This window comes from Erinaceus europaeus, chromosome 10 (genome assembly GCF_950295315.1).
Source record: "Erinaceus europaeus chromosome 10, mEriEur2.1, whole genome shotgun sequence".
Lineage (NCBI taxonomy): Eukaryota > Metazoa > Chordata > Mammalia > Eulipotyphla > Erinaceidae > Erinaceus > Erinaceus europaeus.
The window spans coordinates 96,311,534-96,324,712 of NC_080171.1; the positions used below are offsets into that span (position 1 = coordinate 96,311,534).

The following is a 13,179-nucleotide window of genomic DNA, read 5'->3' on the forward strand; positions in this document are numbered from 1 at the left end:
TACTGTGTAATGCTGGACTTGCATGCCCAAGAACTCAAGTTCAGTCTCCAACAACACATATGCCAGAATGCTGCTCTGCCGCCTTCTTTCTCTCTTTCTTGTCCCCCCCCATCAGTTTCCCATTAATAAATAAATCATTAAATAAGAAATAAGCCAGTCACAAAAGACCACCTATTGTATAAAACATCTAGAATAGGTAAGTAGATAAGTTATTGTCTAGGGCTGAAAGGGTTGGAGGGTAAATGAGAAGCAACTGGGTTTTGGTTTTCCTTTTTTTTCCTTTTCATTTATGTGGTGTGAGGGCCCCACACTTGTATGATACCACTAAGCTTATCTTTCTTATTTGTTTTCTTGTTTGTTTTTTCATTCTTTTTTCTAGAGAGAAGACAGAGAAAAAGAAAGACTGAAAAAGAAGAAGAGACACAACAGCACCATCTATAGAACTCTATGTGGTTTCTTTTGAAGGTCATGAAAATATTCTGAAGTTGACTGTGCTAATAATTATACAGTTGTGAGATCATACTAAAAATCTGAAATAAGTGAGTTGTATGTATGTAAATTATGTCAATGGGGTCATTTATTTTAATGACAGAGAATCTACAAAAAAGCCAAAACTTGTAATGTCATCTCATGTCATAAAAAAACTCGAAGCTGACAGTAATCTTTAAAAGCTAGAGATCACAATAAACAAATATATCAGTAGAAATTGTTAAAAGAATTTAATGAGAATTGTGACTCTCCATTTCCCCCCCAAACAATATAAGGTACCTAAAGAAAATATAACGATCTGACAAACATAATCTTAAAATCTAAAATTCTGGAAAAGTGAGCCAAGTTCAGCTCATTAAGCTCATACCCATTTAAGTGTTACAAGAAAGTAGTCTTTAATACCACCAATATCAATACAGACATGAAAATCACTGTTTATGATAGCCACTGAAGGCCAGAGTTTTTGGTGTTTTTTTTTTTTTTTTAATTTTGCATTTACTTAAAACTCTGTTTGATGTCAACAGGGTTCAAGTCACACAGGAAGGTGCTTCAGCTAAACACTGATAGTCTTCCTTGATCTCTATTGTCTGCTGTGTGGGTTCTGCCAGCAAACCTCCCAGCGAGTGGTCACCTTCCTATGGAGTCATTAAACCTCTGAATGTCAGCTGGTGGGATTAGCCAGCAGCCTCCACACCTGAGCCCCCGTGGCAGGGACAGAGGCATTTGGATCAAGATCACTAATGAATACAGAATTCATATGCCGCTTGTCAGGGCTCCCGAGCTCAGAGCCTCACAGATGCAACCTAAATAAGACGGAGGACAGAACAATTGTTGACAAAGATTAAAAAGTTTTGGCAGTTGGGGGGAAAAAAAGAGTGCCTCATTATTCAAATAGGATACACTCTTGCTTATTTTTTTTAATTTTTGTTCAAGTTATTCATGATTTGTCTCAAATGGACAAATGTCATTCACCAATATTTAAAGATTTCTTGGTCTCATTACTAAATGACATCTGAATATTAGTTACATAGGGAAAAACAGCTCTCTTGTAAAGAGTATTTGAAAATGGAGCAGGGGGGTCCATGGTAAACAAGGTGTGAAGGAAAAGAGAGGAAAAACAATCCAGCACCCAGAAAAGAAAATATATATCTGTTAATATAAATGGCTTATTAATATTTCCTAGTATCTCTGTACTTCTGAATTCCTTGCACCACTCCAATCCTGGGTTTCTTCCAACTGCTAAGAGGTTTCCACTCCTCTGACACTTTGTTTGGCTTCCTGCTGTCTTCACAAGACCACATCAGTGAAAAGAACAGCCCACAGAGCCCACAGAGCCCACACCTCTGCTTACCTGTGGTAATGTTTTCCCCCACTTTGTTGTCAAAGAATTGCAGGCCTACTGAAGAGGCAGAGGAGCATAGTGATCGATTACATTAGAGTGCTCTAAAGTCAGGGTGACCAGAGATCAAACCACGATTTCATCACCAACTAGTTCTGTGACCTTGGACAAAATAACTGCCCTCCTTACACTTTTTCTTCTCTACAAAATATAGATCTCATATGACTGTTGAAAGTAAATGAGATGATGTCAACATCAATGGAAACAAAGGTCTTGGCACAGTGTAAGCATTCAACAAGCATTAGCTATTATGATTACACTGTTTTCAATACTGCCCCCTCTCCAATAGAAAAAAGGCAAATAAATTCCACAGTCAAATAAGTTTCTTCTACTGTCAGTACAAAGCATTACATAGATCTGTCTCTGAATTTAAGCCTTCAGATGGGAGAGAGAAGTCATATTTATCTACACTATACTACAGATCAAGCCTAATGCAAGTACAAATAATCACGCTAGTTGCTATGTCATGTTTGCATCTGGTATCTATGACTAAAAAAGTAGAAGCAGCTGCCATATTTTAAAGGCAGTTTTGTGTGAGCCACTATCTAAAGTGTTTTATAGACCACATCTAATCCTAACAGCAACCTATAGTAGGTCTCTGGGTCCCCATCTACTAGATGAGCGAACTTGGGCTGTGGCCTGCCAAGACTTGAGCCACAGTACAGTGGGGACAGGGTTGTAACCCAAATCCTCTGGCTCCTATGTTCCTGTTCTCCTTTTTGTGTTGAACTTGTGCTCCATTTTCCTTTGAAGCCAGTCTATATGCCAAGCTGAATAGATTCTTTTATTAGTTAAAATAATGCAGACCTCTTGTTAAATGACTATCAATCTGCAAAGCACAAATGAATCTTTAACTTCAGTGGCTTTTGTCTACTGAATGTAACAATAATACTACAGTTACTTGTAAGATTTGCTGTCAGGATTCCATCTTGGTATCAACTTACATTATTTAAAGTAGATCTATAACTGCCTGCAATGACAGATTAATTCTGTTCCCGTGGTAGCTAGTATTTGGCACCATGTCTGTGAGGTAACCATAAGCCTTTAGGGCGATAGCAGCTCACATCTTTAGCAATCTATAAGGGCTTCTCTAGAGGCCAGCACTTGCCAAGTGATGAAATATGACTCCACAAATCAGACAGGTGAAGTGGCACTTGTATACGTCACCATCCATCTTCACAGCTTCTCTCTAAACACAATAGGGTAAGAGCTCATCCCCTGGTATCGCAACCAGAGGCAGGGCCATCACAGTTGGTATTGACTAAGCATGTGCTGCTTAAAACTGAAGACACACTAAGACTGGGAGTTGGGGGGAGATCCTGCTGGTGTTAGCACGCCTCAGGCAGTGGTAGAAGCTTCAGCAACTCATCTTCAAAAGGCAGAGAGCCAGAGCTCTAGAAATCTGAAAAAGTTGGCTAAGCCTGCAGTCTTCATTTCTTTAAGTTGAGCATCTTCAAAGTCTAGAATTCTAACTGTAGGGCACAGCAGCTGCCACTGCAGATCTGATCCTCTCAGCTTTTGGCAGCTCTCAACTTGAGATTCTAGCAAAAGAATTTTTCAAGTTGCTATTATTGCCTGTCATGGATTTATAAATATTGTGCACTATCTACTGTGGCATGGCTCTCATGGGAAACCAGAGCATGCCAAATGCATAACAGAATGAAAAACAGTTTCTATTCTTCAAATAAATGCTAATTTTTTAACTGTGCTCGCATGATGTGTTTGGGTGACCAACTTCAATAGTACAGAATATGTATCAGAGAAGAGGAAAGAAAGCTGATTGTCTTTTCCAGCAGCATTCAGCTGCTACTTTCATTAAGCTTGTTTAATTAGATTCCAGATGCTAATTTGCAAGTCGATACCAGAGGGTGCAGGACAGTTTGCCTTTGAATCATCTCCCTGTGATGTGAGGGTCCTGCCGCACACCACTACCCTTCAGCAGCCCTCGCATGCAATTCTGACAATTAGTGCAGAGGGGACAGTATTGATCTTGACAGACTAAATATTAATTGTCTACCCATTTTAATGAATTATAATCTTCAAGAGTTTAAATTTCTCACTGCACCAAATGAAAACATTCTTCTTACAAAGAGACATGGTGAGACCTAACAGGAGCTAACCCAAGTTATCACTGATTCTTTTCCTAACTCCCTCCCCACCTCAAAATAAAATGTTTTCATTTCAGCGATTTTAGCTATTTTAAGGCATATATCCCCCTCCATACACATACACACACACACACACACACACACACTGTATTTCTAGATACTACAGACAAATTCCTCCTACATAACTGAAAAATAAACTCAAAAGGTCAGTGTGGTATCACTAGTTTCTTACCCAGCTAGCCTACGAATAGCCAGGACAAGAAGCTTAATTCTTTTTTCTTCTTTTTTTAATGTTTCTTTTATTTATTTTTTTAAAGAAGAAGACATTAACAAAGCCACAGGATAAGAGGGGTACAATTCCACACAATTCATGAGGCTTAATTCTTATATCACCCTTAACAAGAGAAAAGAAAAAAATCTAGGGGAATGGCCTCATGCAATCCATCATCAGCAAATAGCAGCTTCTAATATAGTTGACCCTTGTTACTAGGCTAACTTACATCTTCTCAGAGTCTGCCATCCTAAAACATAGGTATAGTGTCTGAATAAGTACCTTGGCAAATAAAAATAAAGCATAAAATTAAGCACCAGCCAGTAAATAAAAAATTTATGCCTTCATTTCTATCATAGTTTAGTACTGTGAACACTAAAGGTAAAGTCATCAAACTATCCCAAAGGGAGATGAATCTGAGAACTACTAAGTAAAGTTGCTTTTGACACCATTTTGCCCACTTATTCAACAAATATTGACTGGATAAAATGCTATGTACCTCTTAGCATGCTGCATAAGGAAATGAATACTCATGCCCTCCAAGCACTTCCAGGCTAATAAAAAGAAGTAAAAACAAGAAAGTGAAATGAAAAGGCCACTAAATTCAGTGTTAGGACCACAGCTGGGTTAGAATTTTAAAAGATCTTTAATGTGCCTAAATGCACATGGCTAACTGTCAATTTCTCTGAAACCTTGAACCAGGGCACTTACCTGAGGCAAGTCATGGACCCAGATAACTTGAAACAACAGAAGATCATCTTGGGCATTTATGAATGCCAGCTGGGGTTCACTGCTGTATTTTTTTTTTCTTTTGCCTGTAATTTCCCAAAGAGCATTTGCCCTTTGCCTCATCTCTGTATTACCGAGGTACTGACTGGAGTGTTTTCTTTGTTGTCTATACCTCAACATTGTAGACTTTTTGATAAGTGTGCTAGTTATTTTCTGTTATCTCAGAAAAGTTCAGCACTTTCCAGATAAGAAGAGAAAGTCCCCTTTATTTCCTAGGTGGTTTTTGATGACTCAGATTTTGCTTTAGCTCATTGTTAACCTATCTCAACAAACACATACAGAGAACAGAGATGAACTCATGGCCCCTGACCTCAAGAACTTCCTTCTCTTGCCAGCAAATAGGGGTGATGCCTCTAAAATCAGTCAGGAGACAATGGACAGGTGTGCAGTGGAATACAGGGACAGTAAACGTTCTGCAGACATCTGCAGAAAGGACTTAACAGCAAGCAAGCACATACTTACTCACAGAACAGCGAGTACAGGAGAAGGGCTAAAGGAGAGCAGGAATGCAGACCCACGCTTCACAAAGCTTAATATTCATATCCCTGGGTATACACATGATGGTGATACAAGAACACATTTTTATTTGCACTAATGCTATGCACTCATTTTCATGTGTCTTGGGGGATATCCAACCCAGAATTGCACAGATATAAAACTGTATTTAAAAAATAAATTAAAACTTAAAAGGTGAGCCAAAGTAGTTGCAGGGGAAAGGGAATTGACTGGAAAGAGGAGTTCCACAATAAAGGAAATGTTTTGTCTTGATTTAAATGGCATTACATGGGTAATTACAAACATCAAAATCTATCAAAAATGTACACTTAGGATCTATATAAATGATTAATTTTTAAATAGCGAGTCAATTTTTAAGAAAAGCAATAGTATAGGTAGCATCTGAATATGGAAGAACTCTTAAATGTGATACGTAAATGCTAGGGGAAACGGGAGAGTACACGTGTTAATATATGCAAGGACCTGGACTCAAGCCCCCAGTCTCTACCTGCAAGAGGAATCAGGTGAAACAGGTTGCAGCTGTCTCTCTCTCTCCCTCTTTATCTCCCCTTCCATCTCAATTTGTCTTTATCTAAATAAAATAGCAAATATTTTAAAAAGAAAGAATGCCAGACCAGTCCTGTCTAATAAAATATGTGAATCACATATCTAGATTAACATTTTTTAGTAACTATTTAAAAATGCTTAGGCTGGGCTGGAGAGATAGCATAATGGGGGAGCTGGACGGTAGTGTAGCAGGTTAAGCGCACACACATGGTGCAAAGAGCATGGACCAAAGTAAGGATCCCGGTTCTATCCCCTGGCTCCCCATCTGTGGGGGTGGGGGTGGGAGAATCACTTCACAAGCAGTGAAGCAGGTCTGCAGGTATCTATCTTTCTCTCCTCCTCTCTCGATTTCTCTTTGTCCTATCCAACAACAGCAAATACAACAAGTGTAACAAGGGCAACAAAATGGGGGAAATGGCTTCCAGGAGTAGTTGCTTCCTATTGAGCCCCAGCGATAACCCTGGAGGCAGAGAAAGAGAGAGAGAGAATATAACGGTTCTTCAAACAACTTTCATGCCTGAGGCTCTCAATTCCCAAATTCAATCCCCAGAACCACCATAAGCCAGAGCTGAGCAGTGACTTGGTAGAAGGAAACAAACAAGTCTTGGTTTAAGTCACTGAAATTTAGTTTATGTCTTCTACTTATATGGCCTCTCAATAAAAGCCAAATATATTCAAGGACCCAATGTGGTTGGTGGCTACTGTACTGGACAGTGTAACTAAAGACAGCAAGAAAACATTAGAGGTATTTTTATAGTATTTATCCCCATAGTTACAAGCGCAAGACCTGGCATTGTCCAGAGCACAGATAAAAAGATTTAAGTTCCTATGGGATGATGTCACTCTCAGGCAGAAGTTGAAAAAGTAAGATCAGAAAAGAAAACACAAGTAGAACCTGAACTGGAGTTGGTGTATTGCACCAAAGTAAAAGACTCTGGTATGGGTGGGGAGGAGAGTACAGGTCCTGGGAAAGGATGACAAAGGACCTAGTGGGGGTTGTATCGTTATGTGGAAAACTGAGAAATGTTATGCATGTACAAACTATTGTATTTACTGTCAAATGTAAAACATTAATCCCCCAATAAAAAAAATTAAAAAATTAAAAAAAGAAAGACTAAGGTTTCCTCCAATTTACTAGTTCTTTTTTTTAAATATTTATTTTATTTATTTATTCCCTTTTGTTGCCCTTGTTGTTTTATTGTTGTAGTTATTATTGTTGTTGTCGTTGTTGGATAGGACAGAGAGAAATGGAGAGAGGAGGGGAAGACAGAGAGGAGGAGAGAAAGATAGACACCTGCAGACCTGCTTCACCGCCTGTGAAGCGACTCCCCCTGCAGGTGGGGAGCCGGGGTTCGAACCTGGATCCTTATGCCGGTCCTTGTGCTTTGCGCCACCTGCGCTTAACCCGCTGCACGACAGCCCAACTCCCCAATTTACTAGTTCTAACAAAAACAAAACAAAACAAAAAACCAAGAGTTCATTTTATAAGTCTGGCCTAAAAATTACTGTTTGACAAACTGTAACAGCCTAAAACTGTCCCATTCCAATGAAGTTTTCTGTAATGTACACCATAATTACCATCCCGACATCCTATGCAACATTTGAGAGGCAGTAATGTGCTCCTGAAGTCTTTGTGACAAGTTCAAAATCCTTTCCCATACTGAAAGGAAATAAGCAGACTTAGTCATCATCCAACCCTACAGTTTCAAAATGAACATGAAAGGAAAGTCAGAGGGCTTCTTGCCACAGAAAGACAGAGAACCGCCTTGAAAAGAAGACAAACTGAAAATCTGAAACCAAAATATCTTTATATCCTAAGTGCTATGCAAAAATCAGGCCAGAAATAACATGTTAATGAGAATCACTTTGACAACAAAGAAGTCATGAAAATGGTATTCTCCCAACTATGCAAAGAAGTCTTAGAAACTGCCCCCATTTAATCTTCACCAATTGAAAGAAAGATGGGTGACCAGAAGTTAACTGTTTGGTCTGTTTCCGTAATAAATAAATATCAATAATAAACTATTGCCATCAGGATTATCACTGGGGGTCGATCCACAGCTCCTGAAGGCTTTTTTTCTTAATAGAGGCAGAGTGAAATGAAGAGAAAAGTGAGAAGAAAGAGGGAGACACCTGCAGCACTTCCTTCACTGACCATGAAGCTTCCCCCTACAGGTAGGGGCTGGCGGAGGGGTTGAACCAGGTCTTTGCACATGGTAATATATGTGCTCCATCTCAGATGGGCTGAGATGGCGGTACACCTGGTTGAGCACACATGTCACAATGTGCAAGGACCCAGGCTCAAGCCACCATTTCCACCTATGGGGAAAAGCTTTGTAAGTAGTGAAGCAGTGCTACAGGTGTCTCTGTCTCTCCCCCTTTCTATCACCTCCCGGCATCTTGATTTCTGATTATCTTTATCCATTAAATAAATAAAGATCATACCAAAATAATAATAATAAAAATATCTGTAGGCTTCTAAACCAAGATCACTTCAAAAATTATTACTTAAAAAAAGAAATGAGAATTCAGTCAACCTATTTTGTGGTTTCATAAAAATGAAAAAGCATTGGGAGTGGCAGTAGCACAGCGGGTTAAGTATATGTGGTGCCATAAGGATCCCAGTTCGAGCCCCCAGTTCCCCACCTGCAGGGAAGTCACTTCATGGGCTGTGAAGCAGGTCTGCAAGTGTCTATCTTTCTCTCCCCCTGTCTGTCTTCCCCTCCTCTCTCCATTTCTCTCTGTCCTATCGAACAACGACAACATCAATAACAACAATAATAACTACAACAATAAAACAACAAGGGCAACAAAAGAAAATAAGTATTTTTTAAAAATTAAAGTAGTCTGTTTCTTATAATAAAATATTTTGAAAAAAATGAAAAGTATTAAGTACTCTAAGTTACAGATAAATATCATCTAAGGTGTCTTCAGACTGATATTATCAGTTTACTGAAGGAATGAGATTTCTCTTTACTTTCCCAAATTATATTAAATCAGGTCCTCTGAATCATTTCAAATTCAAAGTATAAATAAATAATGTAAAGTTACTTTAAGAGAGTATTAAGTCACTTTTAATATACCTCATACTTTCAACATTTTCTGCAATTCCCATTTTTCTGTAACAGATGGAGAGCACAATCAATTGAAGAGACAAAACTTTCACAAATATTTGAAAAGATTAATGTGGCCTAAAAGAAATCTTGACATTACTGAGGTGATTTTCTAAATAAAAATCACCAGAGTCCTCCTTCCTATAGCTTTGTTAGTTCTAATGGATTTGTGGAGCCTCAGGAACTCTCCTTAGTTGTAAGACTAAAAGACCTGTATTTTTTCCCTTTCCTTTTAAGTGACCTAGTATGTCTTGTTTTTCTCTCTATGTACTTAAGTACACCAAAAAGAAAATAATGCTGATATGGGAATAAATTTACACCTTGAGGAATGAGAACAGAATCCTAATCTCATTTATAATTGATACTTAGACATGTTTCCCACTCCTAATTGGGGCAACTTATTGTTTTTATTATAAAACACCTAGCTAAATCCTGCCTTCAGCCACGTTTTAATTCTTGCAGATGTCCAAGAAAGGGAAGAGATCTAACCATCAATAACCAAGTCACTTATCTGTGCTATTCTCATATACAAAGGGCATAGTGGCTTTCAGCAGGAGACACTTGTCCTGGCTGAGCAGTACCTAAACCTCTCTATCCCATGGCACAACCTAAAGGACAAAAAGAGCTTCAGTGTTCCAGTGACTCTTTAACTGATACAAAAATGTTTAATATGCAATCCTACCCAAAGGTGACTAGGTATAAAGCACTATCAAAAAGTAATTCCTAGAGATAGCCTTTGGTATCTGAACAAATCAACACTGCAAAGGCAGAAATGACAGAAACTTACATCTTCAAGAATCAAGTACTCATAACACGCCTGATAACTGTTGGAAAGAAATTTGAGACTCCCCATCAAAAATTAACATCAAAAAACCAAGAGCAAAATGATTAAGGCTACCCCAAGACGTACGAATCTACAAGCTGGTTCAGGGGAAAGGATAACACAGCGTGGAGGAATAATGTGGTATCATCAAGTATCCATGCATACTGAATTCAAAAGTGGCCATAGAAGACTGGTAGGTTTTTTCTAAGGGGCCAGAGGGAGTGGTGCTTTACTGGGGAAGGGAGTACATTCATTATTAAAACAAATTTAGGAGAAATAACTATTCAGAAGGCAGCACCTTCCCAGCCATCAAGGAAATGTAGTAAGACAATTTCTTCTATTTGAGACATTAAATCTATCACACTCAGAAGATCCCACCACATACAAGATTTTGCTCCCATCTTTTGCCAGATGCAAAATGAACTATAAAATTTTTTTAAACTATTCAATTTTCAAGCCAGATGTAACATACAAAGACATGCAGAATTTCTCTATTCTTCATAAGGAAAAAAAAAACTGTCAATTTGAGTAGCACAACACAGGAAGTTTAGTGCACATTCCATTTGCAAAAACATTTGCAGCCAAGGCTCCTAGACAGCCCAAATCCTAGAGCAAAGAGCTGAACACTTCTGGCTCCTCAACACTAAAGGAGGGTATGGCAAGGCTACTCCAAAATGAAGCTTTCCCAGGCAACTAGTCAACTCAGCAGAATATGCCAAAGAGCCTACCAACCACAGCAGTGCTTTGAAGGAACAGGCAAGCAATTTTAATTGTCCAACATATAACTGAAAAAGTAAGTGAAAGAGAATAAAACTGCAGGGATTTACATACCTCCATGTCTGGCTTAAATTTATCTTCAAACACAGCCATTGCTGCCAAGGAACCAGAACCTGTAAGAAAAAGATACACTTTCAGTGTATTTATCAACTCCCACCTTCTCCATCTTAAGTTTACCTCAGGGCAGTAAAAATGGCCAAGCATGCCCAGTGTCACATTCAAGTACAATGTAAGTATTAATCCTTTAGGGTCACATAAACCAGGTAAACACTGCTCTTCAAAAGCCTGAAGTTGCACTTAGCACCACCTCGGGTAAACTTGCAACTAGCCCTATTTCTACTACTGACAGGAGTAACTGTAAATTATTCACAATAAACTGCTGTAGCCTGAGAATGAGGTTAGAGAATTCCCCTCCCCCCCAAAAAAAGTGAATGTGACATAATTTCATATATCCTCTGCTATGAGTCCTGTGCTCCACAACTGTGCCTTGGCAGGCTGTTGGGTATGGCGCTAAATACCAAGCCAGTTAGAAAGAGACTGTTTTAATGAGCTGGCCCTGGTAGAGTCACCTTGACGTACAGGGAAGAAACTACAGCACTGGCAATGGTAATAGGACTGTGAGCTGAAGCTACCAGGTTATTCCAGCTACAAATGTAAAACACTTTATTATGTGGCATTTATTTGGAGCTATTATTTTTAGTTTATACTCTGAAGAGTAAAAGCTGAGTAGACAAAATGACAGACAAAGAAACAAAAAATTATTATCACAACAGCAAATGACTGAAAGGTTATGTGGCACAGATATTAACAAATTGCAGATTTCTCCCGATAAAGAAGGGTGTGAAGGCATTACAAATAAGGATGGGCTCCCTTTGAATAGATGTGACAGGCAGCTCAGCACTATTTGAAAAAATTTAAACTTGCTTTGTTCAGAAACCAGAGAATCTCTAGAAAACTATCATCTTGTCTTATACAGGGTTCTGGCAATATTTTAGGATACTCTACATTTGGAGAGAGGATAGTTACCCACAATTTTTTACTCCAATTAGAAGATTTTTTTGGCATTTATTACTTTTTAACTTGTTTTGCATAACACTATCTATTTAGCTGGGTCACAGTGAAAACCATATTTTCTATTTAAAATGATTTGTGTACATCGCTTGACCAACTCAATGGTTTAGCAAAGGAAAAAAGCAGCGATTAAACAGTTTCAAATGAGGTGTCCTGCTGATTTTATCAAGTCTGCTGAATGTATAATGAAAAAGGAGAAGCTGACAGCAATGCGGCATTGAGAAAATACAGACTACCTTATCTGAACCATTTAAGGAGGTCCAATTATAGATCAAATTTAAAGGGTAGAAACAGCAGATTTACAGACACAAATCAATGAACATGGTAATCCCGATGAATATGACAGATACTCCTGTTACGGAATATTGCTGCGGTTGAGGATCATTACCTTCACAGCATCAGATACATCACATCTAAAGCAGTAGGAAGCGTCAAGTGGAGGCCGCCATTACAAGCAATGACTATTCATTTAGGCTTTGGGAGTCAAAGACCACCCCATCTTCCCCCTCAATTTTTTTCTCCTTAAAAATAAAATAAAATAAATAATCTAAAGGGTTATTAAACGTTCTTGAAAGGGAGATAGAAATTAAGCAGATATAAAGTCACTGCACCCAAATAAAACTGGCACACGTGTAAAAGCTAACTCACTAAAATCAAACATACATGAATTTCAGGAGTATATGTGTTCCTGAAAATCTGGAAATAGAATCAAGTTCCACCAACATTCTATGATTTACCTACTGTAATTCTGAGATTCCAGGAGGGGAAGAGGGGAAGTAACCAGTAAGTTTCTGTTATGAGGAACAGTTAAGAACCTATCTAGACTTCATAGTAAAACAATGAGTTGGTTTTAAGTAGAAAGCAAAGATAGCTGTCATGAAAAAGCAAGACAACTTTCAAATAAGAAAACAGCAGAAAAAAAAATATTTCTAGGTATAAAGTGTCCCTGCAGTGTAGACAGCAGGCTTACTTTTCCAACCTGGTCCAAGAATATCTTTCCAAAAAAAAAAAAAAAAATCACAGGTAAATATGCCAGACACCCAAAATAAAAAAACTTAAGGGCAGGTATTTATCTAACAACTTCATGGAAAATTACCACTAATTACTGTGAGGGGACCAAGCTTACCTTAAATGTTTTATTCCTTAAAAATTACTAGGCTCGGGAGTCGGGCGGTAGCGCAGTGGGTTAAGTGCATGTGGCGTGAAGCGCAAGGACCAGCATAAGGATCCCAGTTCAAGCCCCCGGCTCCCCACCTATAGGGGAGTCGCTTGACAAG

The 13,179-nt window shown here is 38.6% G+C and overlaps 1 protein-coding gene across 1 annotated transcript in view; it reads right to left on the reverse strand.

Moving 5' to 3' along the window:
- Window positions 1-13,179, reverse strand: part of PSMB7 (proteasome 20S subunit beta 7) — a 64,832-nt gene that overhangs the window by 23,140 nt on the left and 28,513 nt on the right. Inside the window, exon 6 of the mRNA XM_007539973.3 lies at window positions 10,886-10,944. Coding sequence (XP_007540035.1) covers window positions 10,886-10,944 — 59 coding nt within the window. The remainder of the gene's footprint in view (window positions 1-10,885; window positions 10,945-13,179) is intronic.